This window comes from Podarcis tiliguerta (assembly GCF_965153285.1).
Source record: "Podarcis tiliguerta genome assembly, chromosome: 6".
NCBI classification, from domain to species: Eukaryota; Metazoa; Chordata; class Lepidosauria; order Squamata; family Lacertidae; genus Podarcis; species Podarcis tiliguerta.
Window position 1 is genome coordinate 58234356 of NC_139539.1, and position 16388 is coordinate 58250743.

The window sequence follows — 16388 nt, forward strand, 5'->3', positions numbered from 1 at the left end:
CCTACTCTGAGGAATCCTAAAAGCACACACTGGAAAAGCCTGCAAATTATTTGCTTCTTCTATATTCATTGCGCAGGCAAATCTGTCAGTGGTGCTGGCTATAATGTCCCCAACAGCAGGTCAGTAGGCTTCCTTAAAGACGCAGGGATGTGACTAACAAAACACTCCATTTCTTCCAGAAAGTAAATTTAAAAATCTGTAGAAGATGAGAGAGGAAAGCATTCATATAAGTGGCAGCCAGGCATCTTGTGATTAAACCCCAGAGGCTGCCAAAAGTACAAACTCGTCCTTCCCTTGATTGGAACATTAATGTAGGTCAAGGTATTTCTAATCTAGATTGGCACACAAACTTAAATCTGCTGGTTGGCTATCACATGCATTGCATCACATGTGAAGAGCTTCTACTAATGTCCATGGCCAAGAAAACCTGCTGTCTTTTATATAAGTGGTTCCAGTTCTTTTCTCTCCCACTGACTCTCACTGAGTCTTTGATGAACCAAATCCAGAGAGCATTACAGTGTCTTGGCTGCACTGCCCCCATGTGTAACAGAAGTAAGGGGGATAAAGCTCAGCCTTGCAGTCTGCCAAGTCACGAGGAACCATGGTGAGTCAGCAGTTTTATTCAGCCAAGCCTGCATGTGGAACTCACATGTATTTTATTGACATCACAAGGCAGCTATTATCTCTTCCAGCCAATTCACCACATTTGTTCAGATATTTATATCTAACTAGAAATACTTGAAATAATGACACTGTCACCTTTTAGGATTCTAGGGAAGGCTTCATAAATCATTATCCTCAAAAATCTTCAACAAATCATGGACAGATCAGTACTCAACCCTGGGAATCAACCGTTAATTTGTTGAGTTTTATCAAAAATAATAGTGGGTTATAGCTTCTGTAGACCTTGGTTTAAAATTACAGTTCTGAATCTATTAAACTGCTGGTTCGGAAGAACTGATATAACCACTTTTCAGATTTCAGAACCACCCTAAACAGGAGGAAGGGCAAGGTGGAAGTAGAATAAATAAATGAGGGATATGTCACCCTTTGCACCCTTTTCTGCATGGGAAGCATTTGTAGATGGTCATATATTATAATCTACATGTCTGGTAAATTTCCATATGAGTGTGTCTTACTAGTAGGAAGTTTGGCACAATGTGATACGTGAAGTATTGGGCTTCTCTGCGTCTCACTTAGCCAAGCTGCACAACCAGCAGCCACATGTCATGTAACGCTTACTGGACCATGGCAATTCAGACAGCAAGTGGGAGAGCAAATGTACAGACAAAAGTTGTGTGTCTAGTGAGAAGGTTCTGGCCTTGCTCCCTGGCATGTTATAGGCAGGCATTGTCAGTCCCCTCACCTGAAGATCTATCCCATTCATTTTAAATCTAAGCTAGCATAAATATGCCTCAGCTGGAGCCAGTGTGGTGTAGTGGTTAAGAGCGGTAGTCTCATAATCTGGGGAACCGGGTTCGCGTCTCCGCTCCTCCACATGCAGCTGCTGGGTGACCTTGGGCCAGTCACACTTCTTTGAAGTCTCTCAGCCCCACTCACCTCACAGAGTGTTTGTTGTGGGGGAGGAAGGGAAAGGAGAATGTTAGCCGCTTTGAGACTCCTGAAGGGGAGTGAAAGGCAGGATATCAAATCCAAACTCGTCTTCTTCTTCTTTAGCTCTTTCTCAAAATTTCACAAGTTTGTGTCCATTGGAAGTATTGCTTGAATTTAGTGTCAGTGCAAGAAATGCTGTTGTACCCAACCAGAATTAGGTGCAAACTCTGCACACAGAAAGCCATAGGTAATGTAACGGGTGGATGCACAGAACATGTTCTTGTTTATTGTCTGCCAGGGAATGTTGATTCTCTTGGTTCCAGACATGTTGATCCCAGACATGCTCTAAGAGGTGGGTCTCTTCTGGTTTAAGGTGTGGGCTGGTCTTCAGAATTTTGTACTTAGATTGGAGATACATGGTTTAAATCTCTGCTCAGCCAAGAAGCTCACTGAGTAACCATGGACCATTCCCCACCCCCATGCTCTCTCACACGACAGCTTTGCAGAAAAAATGCAATAATTGCATACAATGCACAATTGATGAAGCACTGTCTTGACACTAGATTCAGAGAACTGATGTACAAACTTGTGAATACCTGTGGTTTTGTGCATTCACAAGTCAAGCTGTAAGCGATATGCGAGTTAAACTATGCATTTGTGCAGTATTAAAACATTGCTAGTAAAATCTCCATATCTGGCACCAGCTGAGAGACCTCCTCAAGGCGTTTACCTAATTCAAGACAAACGCTAATGTTTTAACCAGTCGGAGATAACTTTTCTCTTTGAAAAGCAATTATCAGAATAATTAAGAAATAAGGCTAACACAAAACTACTGCAATGGAGCAGAAGTTAAATAGTTAAATCTCTGGAATGGAAACCAGCACTACCCGCCCTGTTATTTGGTTCATTTATAACATTTACAGGCTACCCTTCCTCCACAAAGCCCAGGGAAGTAAACATGGTCCACCTCCCCTTTGTTACCCTCACAACAACCCTGCAAAGAAAGACTGTGAAATAGTAACTGACCCAAGTTCACCCAGTGATTTGAACCCTGGTTTCCCCAGCCTTTGTCTGCAGACTGCTGCACTTGTCTCTTTCATTTCCAGGGAAGGAAACCTAAAAAAGAAATCTGATGTTAGTAGTGAAATAGAAGAGAAATATGATTTTTGTCTTCCATGTTGTTTTGATAGTAAACAAGCTGTAATTATACAGCTACCTGTGGTGACTAGGCTGTTTTGCCAGATATTACCATGTGGAGAGGTGAGGCGAGTTCAGCGGCAGCAGTTCAGCTCATCTGCTCACCGAGCTCTCCTGTCACAGAATATTCTCACTTGCTGGAAGCGGAAGAAAGAGGGAACAGATTGTGCCACCCCTTGGGGCCCAACAAACTGACACGCTTTTGGAAGAGAATTGATGGCAGCCTGTAAGGAAGGTATATAATCTATCCTGTTTACAATCTGAAGAGCAAAAGAAAGAAAAGGGAGGGTTAGGGATGATTTGGGGGGAATAAAAGCGTGCTTACGGGCTTGCTAAAAACAAATTACAGGAAGAGCTTCTAAATGGAGGGAAGGGAATGCTGTACGTTCTGTTCTCTAGAATGCATACCTTTTGCAAGTCCCGTCTACTGTTGGCATGCAAAATACATTTTTTTGTTTTTGTTTTCTTGGTACTGTACTTGAACGCCCATATTCCAGATGACCACTCTAAGGTCATCAGAAACAAGGTGTTCAGTGTTGCAGCACCTGCCTGATGAGACTCCCTCTCTACTGATACTAGAGAAGCACCAACAGTATTGATTAAAGCCATTCACTTAACCCTAAATGTTTTATATATGTTTTTATGTCTTATTCTTTTGTTATATGCCTCTCTGATTTTCTTTAATGCTAAGCATTATATGCATTTAATAATTTTCAAGTGAAGATCATTATCAAATTTGGATTTGAAATAGTTTTTCTGTGTGGGAATTGTTTTTATCAAGGTTTTTTTCTTTTACTGTGAAATCATTTTCTTTTTAAATATATATATTTATTATTATTTTTAACATATCATTTCCAACAGTCATTTAACACAATTTCTTATCTTCTACAATATTTTGGACTTCCGTCGCCTACCTCTGAAGATTTTCCATTCTTAATCACTTAATCTGCATTTCTTAATTTTTCTGTTGCTTTTAATTATCTTTAACTAATAAGTCTCTTCATAATCTTCCTTCAATATTTCGCATAATCCTCCTTACAAAACACTGTGAAATCATTTCCAATATATTTTGTGGTAAGCAATCCATAAATGGAATCAAATAAATGAAGTGGGATAAAACTGTAAGACTGCAGTTCTCCTTTTGCTTTCTGCATAATCAGCAAGTCAGAGATCCTGCCCGCTGCCCAAAAACCTTGATCCTAATAGAGATCTTTTTATATGCCTGTTGTCTTTGTCCATGGAGTTTTCTTGGCAGGGATACTGGAGTGGCTTGCCAGCTCCTGCTCCAGGTGGATCACGTTTGGTTAAAACTCTCCACTATGATCTGTCCATCTAGGGTGCCGTACTTGGCATAGTTCATAGCTTCTCTGAATTATTCAAGCCCCTTCACCACGGCAAGGCAGTGATCCATGAAGGGGAGGCAGTGATCCATGAAGGGATCTTCATGGATCTTCTTGAGAAGAGAAGACTCCCTGGAAAAGACCCTGATGTTGGGAAAGATGGAGGGCACAAGGAGAAGGGGACGACAGAGGACGAGATGGTTGGATAGTGTTCTCGAAGCTACCAGCATGAGTTTGACCAAAGTGCGGGAGGCAGTGGAAGACAGGAGTGCCTGGCATGCTCTGGTCCATGGGGTCATGAAGAGTTGGACACGACTAAACGACTAAACAACAACAACAGAGATATTGGTCAGGAAAGCTTAGCCCATTTGAAGTTATTTCAGTCAATAAGATCTTTATTGCTGTGTTTCAAGTCACTTTTTCATGTTGCTGAACATACCAGCGAGCGGATGGGGATGTCTTCACCTGATGCACATTACCTGATTTGTTTCTCTGTGCCTATTCAAGGACACTGTCACCTGCACATGTGCAATTCAGCTTTGCAACTCAGCTTAACGACGCCTTATGTTTTCATATTGGACAGAAGCTGGGTTGCGGGGGGGGGGGGCGGATGCATCAAACAGCAGAATTTCTCAAGAAACTACAGAATGCATATGGATACGGGATTTATGTGGCTAATGTCATGGGTACTCGGCTTCTTTTTTCCATATTTTATTTTCAATTTTCAATAATTTTACAATTTAACATCCAACTTACTTACTTATTCATCCCTTCTAGACTTCCCCCTATCCCACCTCTGGTTTCCAATTTCTCCCCTTTATTACCTTACACATCTTTAGTTTTCCGTTCAGTTACAAGTCCATTGATAACCCTAATTCACATTACTTCACAGATGCTATGTCAATTCTGCTAATGGTTTTTAAGTCTTTACAGTGGACCTGAAGATAGTCTATAAATTTAGTCTAGTCTTGTATAAACTTTTTTTCCCTCTTGGTCCCGGATTTTCTCGGTCATCTTGTGTACTCGGCTTCAAACACCAGCGGTGGGATAACACTGGGGCCAGGGTAAATGGTAATGTGTACAGCAGGCATAAGCAACCTTTTTCAGCCGTGGGCCGGTCCACCGTCCCTCAGACCATGTGGTGGGCCGGACTATATTTTTGGGAAAAAATATGAATGAATTCCTATGCCCCACAAATAACCCAGAGATGCATTTTAAATAAAAGGACACATTATACTCATGTAAAAACATGCTGATTCCCGGACCGTCCGCAGGCCGGATTGAGAAGGTAATTGGGCCGCATCTGGCCCCTGGGCCTTAGGTTGCCTACCCCTGGTGTACAGCTTAGAGTAACAAATATCTTTACCCCACTAGGGAAGAAAATGGTTCTCCAGCTTGATCTGCGTTCCTGGCCACAGATGCATTACTGCGCTCCTCGTTGTGCTCAGTTGAAACAGGCTCATACTTTCCCTGACCCATTAAGAGTGGCTGCAGAGGAAGCACAAATGTCTCCACTACCGCTTGCTAGCCAACGTGCTACAAGAGATGCAAGTATATGCTGCAGCTCTAGCCAACACGCAAATCCTGCACAGTGATGTACCTTTGGGTTTCCTACAAGAAGAGTGCACTACCAGACTCAACCACAGGGTGGCTTTTGTTTTTCTCTACAGCTTTACTCGCTTCAGTGTAAGCCCCATGGCCAGTGGAACTGACTAATGAAGAAATGTAAGAATGTAAAAAAAAACAAAAACAACTGGAACAGGCTCCACTAGTCCACCATCCTGTTCTCACAGTGGCCAACCAGGTCCCTATGGGAAGCCTGAAAGCAGGACCTGGGTGTACAAGCAGACTTACACAGAGTTGCATCAGCATTATTCATGACTAGGATCCACCATTTGCATCATTCTAAGTGTGGTGATATTAGCCCAGGGGTCAGCAAATGTTTTCTGGAGGGGGCCAGTCTACTGTCTCTCAGACCTTGTGGGGGGGCCGGACTATATTTTGGAAAAAAACACCCGACCGACTCTCATCCTCCCTTCTCCACAGCACCGGACAAGCCCCGGTGACTGCTTACCTGTGCCTTGCAAGCAGCAGGGGCTGGCGGTGGTGGCGGCAGCACAATGAGCAGCGCAAAAGGGCTGCCTACGGCGAGGGGCTGCTTAAAATGGCGCTCAACAAAGCCCAGCCCCCTTCCTCCTCTAGGCAGGGCAGGGAGTAGCCAGGAGGAGGCAGGGAGGAGGCACCGCCGCGGTGTGTGTGTGTGTGGGGGGGGAAATGGCGCAGCCCTAACAATCAGAATCAGATCCACACGGCGATTCCCAGACCGTCCGCGGGCCGGATCCAGAAGGCAATTGGTCCAGATCCGGCCTCGGGCCTTAGTTTGCTGACCCATGTATTAGCCAATAAAAATAGCCTGACCAGCCTATGTTAAAACTAAATGAAACCAAACCCAAGAGCAATTCTGAGAGCGACAAGAGTGTTTAATCACCTGGGGCAGAATCTGGGCCCATGGTACACATATTCCATGTATGGGGTATATGCAAAGGAATTCTCAGGGTAATAGGAATGCCACAATAGTTCACATCATTTCCTAATGCCTCTCATATTCTAGTAGTTTCTTGGTGCTATTTCTTGTCCTTGTCCAGTTTTAAGATTTTGTATTTTGAATTATCCTATTGGCTTAAGCTGTACTTGATTTTTTTCAGTTAATTTTCTCACATCCCTAAGCCCCAGTGAAACATTGCCATTCACATCTTTCACTGTAATCACCGTGACCACTTTGGTTGCCTAGTTCCAGCAACTGTATGACCTACTTTTTCGAGACTAGACTGTGTACGGCGGCTCATAATGAAATCAATTGAAGTTGTCAGTCGGTACACAACTGAAAATCATACCCAGGCTGTCCCAGATCAGCCACCCCAAATGAGTGTGATTGAAGAAGATCACTAGCTGAATAGGATAAGACAGCGAGGTCCCTGTGATGCTGTAGGGCAATTAACTGAGGTGAACTTTTCTTCAGCGGCTGGGAGAGCTGTGAATGTACTGTAGTCAAAAGTAAAGCTTACAGGACGGCTGTTGAGAGCTGCAGAAATGCAATCTTTCCTGCTCAGAAACAAGATGCTGATCCATACAGGGGGGTGATGTTGTGAACAGATCCTGGGCTGCCATTATCAAATATGTGTTTTGCCTTAAAGGTTAGTTTGTAGTCTGAGAAATCTGGGCTTAATCCCCCAATTCCACATGTAGCAAGCTGCAATTCTTCTCTATAATTTCTCCATTATTTTGTATGAGAATACTCGTAAATTTATCTGAATCAAGGAACCATGGGCGTAGCCAGGTGCAGGGGGGTAGCTGCCCCCCCATCCAAGTAAATAAATACAAATAACTAACCTACTAATTGTGTTGAAGATAACTCAGTTCTGCCCCGCCCCCAAACATAAAGCCTGCCCCCCTAAGATAAATCCTGGCTATGCCCAGGGAAGGAATTGGAAGTCTTAATATAGTTCAAGGAAAGGGGTGCTAAGGAGCAATGAAATGTAAAAGATAATCATACCTTTGTTCTTTTGGCACTAAAACTAAAAATGCTTTCCATTTTTTATGCTTACAGGATACTGGATTTGTATATCATACTGTAGTGGTACTTTGCTTTTTATGCACATTTAAAACCAGGGGTGAGGTGTGTGTGGGGGGGGGAGACTCCTGTATGATTAACAGGTGCATAAGCATGCTTTTGAGTTCCTAAAAATTCAGATTAGATACTAAAATTTAAGAAGAATTTAAGATTTAAGTTTTGTGTTGTTTTGACACTGTGCAAGGGTGAAAAGCAAGACGGTCTTTGGGGGCAAAATTTTTTTCTTTCATAGCATCATAAAGTTGCAGAATTGTAGAGTTGGAAGGGAGCCCGCGGATCATCTAGTCCACCTCCTGCAATGCAAGAATCTCAGCTAAAGCATCCACGACAGCCTCCCTTTTTCATTTCTGCTTTGTTTAGCATCGAGCCAAATGGATGAGTTTGGAAGAACCCCCGTTTCTTTGCTTGGTCGTTAAGGTACTTATCAAGGCAGTAACTGTAATGCTCTAGTCCTCAGCTGCCCGCGAAGGACCCAGGCAGCGGCGGGAGCGCCTACTAAACAGTTCGGGGCAGGAACAGGAAACGTTTCCAAAGTTTTGGAAGGCGGGTGCCTGAAGCGGTGCTAGGCTGCCGTGTGAACGCGAGTGTTTCACAGAATCGGAGAGCTGGAAGGGACCCTGACGGTCATCTAGTCGAACCCCCTGCAATGCAGAAATGTGCAGCTGTCCCCTGCGGGCGTCGAACCTGCAACCTTGGCGTTATTAGCACCTGAACAGCTGAGCTGGTTGGTGGGGAATCCCGTGGAGAAAATTTCCTCCAAAGGACGGCGGTGAAAAAGTGAAACGGTGCAAGAGCATAGACAGGAAGAGAGACGTCCCACTAAGCTATGACAGCAGTGGGTGGAGCGCGGTGGATGCGCGCATGGATGCAATAATAGGCCCCCCGCCCCACCCTGCGCGCCAGCCACAGCATAACTGGGTCAGAGAGGAATCCTCCTTGGAGCACTTTCCACCCGCCTCCTGCAGGTGGCGCCATACCAACCTTCCGCGGCCACCACCTTGATTGGGCCAGAACGCCTCGCTTACGCGGTCTCGGGGGAAAAAAATAACCCACAACGCAGCGCCGGCTTGGTTCACACCCCCCGCACCCTCGGCTCAGGATTGGCCAGCCGGCGCGTCAAACAGCCAAGAGGAGGGCCCTGGCCGAGGGGGCGGGGTACGAGGCCGAGGCAGATGGAGAGGCGGGTGTTCAGGTGACACAAGCGGCGGCCGCCGGGCACGTAACTTGCGCATTGTTCCGGGCGTAAGTGAGGTTGGTGCATTGTGCGTTCCGCAGAAGAGCGCGGCGGCGGCGGCGCTGCTGCTGAGGGGAGAAGAAAACCGCCGCCGTCGCCATGGAAGGGAAGCCGGGCGAGCAGCCGCTGTGCGACAGCCTCATTCTCTGGGCAAGTGAGGGGAGGCCGGGCTCGGAGAGGGAGGGGGGCGGGTCGTCGGTTGGGGGTCGGTCGCTTCGCCTGTCACCATCCCACCCCGCCTCGCCCTCCGCCTGCCCCTTCCTCTCACCTGCCGCCCCGTCGTCTCAGGTGATGGCGGCGCTTCTCTGGGGCCGAAGGGAGCTCGAGTCCAGGCGGGAGTTCCGGCTGCGAAGCCATTCGCGGCGGCTGCTTCACACCACCCTGAAGAAGCAGCCAGAAGACTTTTGCTCCGCGGGGCTCGGAGCCTGACACCTCACCCGCTGCAACCTGTGGAGCCCTCCTCCTCTGCTCGCTTTCCTTGTGCCCCATTTCTGTAATGCAGGCGCCCTTACGTAACAGCGCACCGATTCTTTTAGCAACCTTTTAGCACGTGCCATGTTGGTACAAGCGTTGTACGCGGTATGTAAGTGTGCACGGTCACTTATCCATAGAGCAGCTAAGGATGGGGTCCTTTCCCCACTGTGGGCCTGCCCACGCAGTAGGCAAGGTGGGACGACTGGTCTCAGGTGGCAGGATCCACAGGGACAGCGGATCCCTATGGCGAGCTTTCTCCCACCCTTGTTCCTGATGTAGGTCTTCCTAGGAGTAGGGTGCCATTTCAGGACCCGCCGCAGGACCCGTCTTGGGCTGGTCCTGCCATAATCTACCACCGTCAGTCAGTATGTTCAGTTCAGTCACATAAACGAATCCGATGTGTGGCCCAAATTACACCTTATTTACCCAAACGTATGCTTCATTCAGTGCAGTTTTCCTCCCCAATTCTGCCGCCATGCACCTTATCTCTGTGCATGTTTTTTCAATGTGTTTATCATTGAGTTCAAGTAAATATGCCAGGAGCAGTTTATATAATTGTGCATGTTGCTAAGGAGCCAGCTTACAGGAGGGTTTTTGCTTCTATCTAATATATGATAAGGAAGTTGGCAGTCCTGCTTCATCAAAACCAAAGGTCATTTCAAGAATCCCTTATGCCATGCATCATGAAAACCGAGGAGTGCTTGGTGATCAAAGGTTGATAGTGACAATGTATTCTTATATGGGTTAAACTGAACTTCGCTGTAACCTAGAGTTCTAACTTTATTAAATTGCCACTGGAAAAGCAATCAATTGGAAAAATTGCATTGAATCTTATAAGCTGCCATAACAAACAAAGATATTTTAAAGGTAATAGTATATTTATCTAGGTCATGGAGCAAGAGACAAATCTAGTCTGGAAATCTTAGCAGTTTCTTGTGTTAAAACACACATTTTGGAGTTTTATTACTAAAAATCGTAAGTGGGGATGAGAGTAAAAGAAGTAGTCCCCATTCTCTCCACTTTTTTTTCATATAGGTGGCTTTTGGATAGATTGATGGGAATATAAAGTAATGGACAAAACATAAAGCAACTACTCTTGTTAGTATATTATCATTCATTTCAACCAGAACCAATATACTGTCAGATATAAAAAAAGTGTGCCCATTAAATGTGCACAAGTTCCTTGCCTACAAGGAACTGTGTTGTAGAGGGTGAGATAAAAAAATGGAATGAGGGGCCGTGATGATCATCCATTTCCAACCAATAACAGTGCATGGAGGTGGGTATATAGCCCCCTCCCTCCACTGTTTTAGGGGTCTAGGTCAGAGGAGGGTTTTTGAAAAAACAAAAATCTGAAGGCCACATTTTCCCATGGATCTGCATAGCAACTAGCAGCTTTTCAAAGGCTTTGGATTTGACTCTTACTTTTCTACAGTAGGTTATAGTCCAGGATTACAAAAGTCAGGGGTTTACACACCCACCACATCTCCCTAACTTACGTACAGGGAAGAAGAAGGCAGCATCCCACTTAAGGGATACTTTCAGTCAGGGCTGGTGAGGAGTGTGGCCTGGGGAAAGTCCTGAAGATTTAAGGTTCCTCATCCCTTCCCTTGACTAAAGGGAAGAAAGCCACTAGGACTCTAATATCAGCCTGATGGCTACATGGCAGCACAACTGTAGCTCTTGATCTTCCCCTCTCCATCCCTTAAACACCAATTTATGTTTGTAAGCCTGGAATACTCCCCAGGCATACAGAAACCGCCCTTCTTTCTGGAAGATCCCATTTCACTACTGGTGCAGTGTCACTTTGCTTCCATAATATCAAAGGGAATGGTCATCCTTTGCTGCTTTGTGTTGGCTGTTCAACAATTTTCTTCCCCACTGTATTAGTTTCTGAAGCTTAACATTATTTACAGCCATATGTTGCTCCAGTCTGTGCAGCTTTAATTCTCCGTAATGATTTACTCTTGATGAAGAAAGAAAGAGATTTTTATTTGAAGGAATTCTTATTAGATAACTGAAACCTAAAGCTGTGTGATTAGCAGAAAGAGTTCAAGTGCCTGCCTGTATTAATTGCCACAGTCGTGGTATATACTCTTTGAGGCATCTTTTCTGTACCTACCATACTGAGAGTTACCACTTTGAACAGGGGAAAAACTCTGTTTCAGCTTAGCTTCCTTGTGAAACTTAAACCAGACACCTGAACTTCCATTTTCCTCTTGATTTCTCAGGGTCAGGTTCGCACCCCATCTTTTTGCAGCTGCACAGATTTAGCCACATTTTCTTCTAGGTATAAATAACCATATTTTTTGCTCTATAAGACTCACTTTTTCCCTCCTAAAAAGTAAGGGGAAATGTGTATGTGTCTTATGGAGCGAATGCAGGCTGCGCAGCTATCCCAGAAGCCAGAACAGCAAGAGGGATTGCTGCTTTCACTGCACAGTGATCCCTCTTGCTGTTCTGGCTTCTGAGATTCAGAATATTTTTTTTCTTGTTTTCCTCTTCCAAAAACTAGGTGCGTCTTGTGGTCTGGTGCATCTTATAGAGCAAAAAATATGGTAAACCATTAGACTACTGAAATGTGCTGTATATGGTGCTACCCTTCTACCTGGTTCAGAAGCTGCAGCTGGCGCAAAACCCACCTGCTAGGGTGTTTAATGGGCAACCCTAATTTTTGGCATATTACACTGGTGTCAGAATATCTGCACTGGCTTACTTTTAAGCTACAAGGGAGTTCAAAATTTGGTTGCTGACATTTAAAGTCCTAAACAACTTGGGACCAGGATATCTAGCAGACCACCTCCTCAAGTCCAGGTGAACTTTAAGATCATCTGAGGAAACTTTACTGATCATACCACAACCAGCATATTGTCATTTTAGTTGAATTAAGGAAGTATTTCCCAATATTGCATATTTCTCCCAAATTGCATTGTGTATGATACAGTACAAAGGATCTCCTTTAATAAACAGGAGGGGAGAGACTTAGAATAGAACTGCAGTTTAAATTATTTATGGAAAAATAACTAGCCTTCATATATTTTTGTTTGCTTATCTATATCAATTGCACAGCTGTCCTAAGGAATACAATATTTAAAATTTAATAATATGGTTGCATGCCATCCCAATCTCCGAGCGGTACAAGATTCCAGGGTTTCCAGGCATTTGCCCAGAGGCCTGTTTAATTGGAGTAAGTGACAGCAGAGATTCTGGTGTCTTTAGGATACAGTATATGGTTTATTTACACATATTTACAACCTGAGCCTAACCCTTACAAAAAACTGGCAACAGTGTTTCTTTCCTAAGTATTTCCCTCCTCTTTCCTTATTTTAAACAAAATATTATTACTACGTAAGCTTTACTTATTTGAAAAACACCAATATACTGATAATTCCTATTGAAACAAAGTATTTTGAAATATTCTTGTGCTGATTTGAATCATGGTGTATAATTCCAGGCTCTTTTATTGTGCATATTGTATTGTTGATCAGTACCTCCCATCATTTATACTGCATTATTAAGAAATACTACTGAACTATATACCACAAATCAAATACTGCATTCGTCACAAAAACAGAATAGCTTGTTTTTATGTTCATTCAGAGTTCCTGGAATAGCAAAACCATGAACAAGTTTTCTGTAAGATATGTTCATGTGGTTGACACCTAGTGGATAAAAGATGGAAGTGCTTCTTTCGAAAAGTTTGAGTTGAGCATGCTCTAGGCCTGTGCTTTTAGGAGTGGTTCCAAGATGGATCCCAGACCCAGAAACCATGACATGAAGCCAGCTGTTGTTTCGTCTTATTGGTGTAGCCTACATACATTGTATTTTCCTTGCATATATATTTCTGGGTACAGTTGGAAGTTGTTTTACCAAGTGAAACTTGTAGCCAATGAATATCATAAGGAATAAAGTTGTGATCATTGTTGACTGTCCAGCTTTAAGAACCTAGCTGCTGCATTTTTGTACAAATTTTGTTGAAAAGTCAGTATTTAAAGATAGATCCTTACAGTGCACTAATCTAGTTGAAAAGTTCAAGATTATTGAATCAGTCTTCAGAAGCAAGAAGAAAAAGTATGGCTGTCAAAGACTTGATTCATGCTTCACTTAATGCCGTATAAAGCATAGTTGTGGTATACAGGAACACCCTTCTTAAATTACATAACCTTAATAAATATGTTCAGGAATGCAACCTAGGGCTGTCTTCTGCAACTTGTTCATAACAGAACTCTCACACTGAAGCCCTTACTTTCAAATTAGCAATAGTTCTCTAGATGGTATCCAACAAAATCATACTAAACTTTTTAAAAATATATTTGTAAATTACTTAGAAGGTGGTGTGGGTTTGTTTTTACAATCAGGTGATGTATAAATTTTGTTAAGTCCATACTTTGAATTGTTCATTTTGCTTCACTTAAGTTATCTAAATAGCCTTCCAACAGCTGTGCAAGATAGGTCAGCATTAACCTTTCTTGCAAACAGGGAAGTGATTTGTAACTCCCTGTATCACATAGAGATACCTTTTTGGGGTGTCTAACCTAAGCAGCAGTCTGGTTGTAGATTTCTGAAAATAAAAGGAAGAATTTGCTGGCAAACATTCCATCAGTACAGGCACTTCAGCTTTCCAGACACAACAATCCCCCCTTTTCCTCCTGCATGCTCTTCTGGGGGTTCTCCTGATCCCTCCATGCCAATTTCAGGGGTGTGGGGAAGACACGGAGGGGGAGTCTGTTGTGCTGTTTGAAGTCCTTGCACAGGCATCAGGTCACATCCACACCATACATTTGAAGCTCATTCCCCACCTACAAAGAATTCTGGGAAGTATGGTTTATTAAGCTATGTGAGGGGAAAACTACAGTTTCCTGGATTCTTTGGGAGAAACTGTTTTAAATGTATTGTGTGGCTGTTTCACTGGGCTTACTCTTAGTGTGTGATTTGCACATGAGGGGTTTGCTGTGAGTACCATTCCTCTGGATATCAATATATAGTGAATCTTGCTTAGGTTGAATAAAAAGTGTTTCCAGGCAAACTGCTTGCTATACTCAGCATTCAGACTGCCTTGTGACACAGGCAGGTGATTGGGCTACTATCTTATTTATACACATACTTAATGTGATAGGATTATTTTGGATTATTGTACTGTGCTCTATGTAGGCCTGCCCTTAAAGACAGCCCAGAAACTTCAGTTAGTGCAGAATGTGGCCTTCCATATGATGACCAGGGCAGCCAGCAGGGATCACATTACACAGATCCTAAAATATTTTTGGTGATTGCTTATTTATTTCTGGGCTGAATTTAAGGTGCTGGTGTTGATTTATAAATTCCTAAATGATTTGGGGGCCAGGTATCTGAAGGAGTGCCTCTCTCTCTGTCAGCCTGCCTGGTTCCTTCTCATTGTTCCACAACCAGGGGTGATACATCAGATGGTAACGAGGACTAGGATCTTCTCCACAGTGGAACTGCAATTAAGGAATGCCCTCCTTTGGATGTATGGCAGGGGCTAACACCCTTGCTTTTGGGTGCCTGACTGAGATATGTGTTTTGTCCAGGCATCTGTTAGATATTTTAATTGGTAATTTGAACTGTTTTTTTTTTTAACCTGCTATTTTTAATAAATGTGGGTGTATTATTGGTGTTTTAACATTTTGTAACCTTACCTGAGAAGTGGAATATGGGTGGGCCAAAAATGCTCTGAAATGTATGCATTTTCTTTTGTTTCAAATTAGATAGAAATAGTTATATATATTCTTTCTTCCCTCTAGTTACAAACATTTAATACTGCTGAATCCTGTAAAGATGTTCAGGACTTAACTAATGGTGTTGCCATGGCACAAGTACTTCATGAAATGTAAGTTAACTTTAAAGTATGTGTGTTGAATTATTTTGGTTTTCTTGTATATATGTTTGTTTTTCTCTTTCTTTTACACAGCAGCGTTTCATTGCAGATCCCATTTGCAAAATATATTAGCAAAATAAATCACATTCTTTTGTAACTGATCATCTGAGCTTTCTTCATAATCACTTTACCCTTCTTCCTTTATAAGGTACCCGACTTGTGTTATCTTGCAATTCAAATTTTTAAATATGATTGCAGGCAAAAGATGTGTGTTTGTGTGTTAAACTTACCGGTACATGGGAAAAGTAATTGTGTAAACTTTTATATGTGAAACTCTACTTTGCCTTACCAGCAGTCTTTTCCTACATACTTTTATAATAAAAATAGGACTGGAATTCAGTCGTGAACTACAAACACTTTTGTGATATTTAATAAAAATGGATTAATTTTATTTTAGTGATGCTGCTTGGTTTGACAAAGTTTGGCTAAGCCGTATTAAAGAAGATGTTGGTGACAACTGGAGAATAAAGGTAATTGAAAATGTCAATGTGTGTGTACAAAAGATAACATTTCAAAGTTAAAGCTACCGTATTTTTCGTCCCATAGGACACTCCGTCCTATAGGACGCACCTAGTTTTTTTTATCCCCCCCCCCCAAAACCAGGTCGATGAACAGCGGTATGGCGGTGCTCTGCCTCCCCGCTGTCCCCCGAGCTTGTGGGGCTGGCGCTGGGGAGAAGCACACTGGCCGATGTCTGCCCAGCGCGAGGGGCGCTCTGCAACAGGGCGCCCTGCACGCCGGGTGGCAGGCTGCTATCCGCAGCGTGGGGAGCCCTGCGGGAGTTCCCGCAGGGCTCCCCACGCTGCGGATAGCAGCCTGGCGCAAGGGGCGCTCTGCAACAGGGTGACCTGCGCGCCGGGCGGCAGGCTGCTATCCCGCAGGGCTCCCCAGGCTTGCTGATAGCTTCCTGAAGCCTGGAGAGCGAGAGGGGTCAGTGCGCACCGACCCCTCTTGCTCTCCAACCTTCAGCGAAAGCCTGTATTCGCCCTATAGGACGCACACAGATTTCCCCTTCATTTTTGGAGGGGGAAAAGTGCGTCCTATAGGGCGAAAAATACAGTATAC

General features: G+C 43.7%; 2 protein-coding genes across 6 annotated transcripts in view; one reads left to right on the top strand and one right to left on the bottom strand.

Annotated features, from left to right (window-relative positions):
- Positions 1 to 9445, bottom strand: part of LOC310680951 (E3 ubiquitin-protein ligase RNF170-like) — a gene marked incomplete at its 5' end in the record, with an annotated part of 32303 nt that extends 22858 nt beyond the window's left edge. Inside the window, 2 exons of one of the 2 annotated variants that reach the window (XM_083448202.1) lie at positions 2581 to 2670; positions 9225 to 9445. In XM_083448202.1, coding sequence (XP_083304328.1) covers positions 2581 to 2670; positions 9225 to 9445 — 311 coding nt within the window. The remainder of the gene's footprint in view (positions 1 to 2580; positions 2671 to 9224) is intronic. The other variant, XM_083448203.1, reaches the window with a different exon arrangement.
- The window catches only part of HOOK1 (hook microtubule tethering protein 1), a 31030-nt gene continuing 23338 nt past the window's right edge, over positions 8697 to 16388 (top strand). For 3 of the 4 annotated variants that reach the window (XR_014513008.1, XR_014513009.1, XM_083448055.1), the window contains exons 1-3: positions 8697 to 9106; positions 15190 to 15275; positions 15721 to 15793. Coding sequence is in view for 2 of the 4 variants with exons in the window: in XM_083448055.1 (XP_083304181.1) it covers positions 9056 to 9106; positions 15190 to 15275; positions 15721 to 15793 (210 nt within the window). In the remaining 2 variants the exon portion in view is untranslated. Of the gene's footprint in view, positions 9107 to 9470; positions 9536 to 15189; positions 15276 to 15720; positions 15794 to 16388 lie in introns of those variants that run through there. The other variant, XM_083448056.1, reaches the window with a different exon arrangement.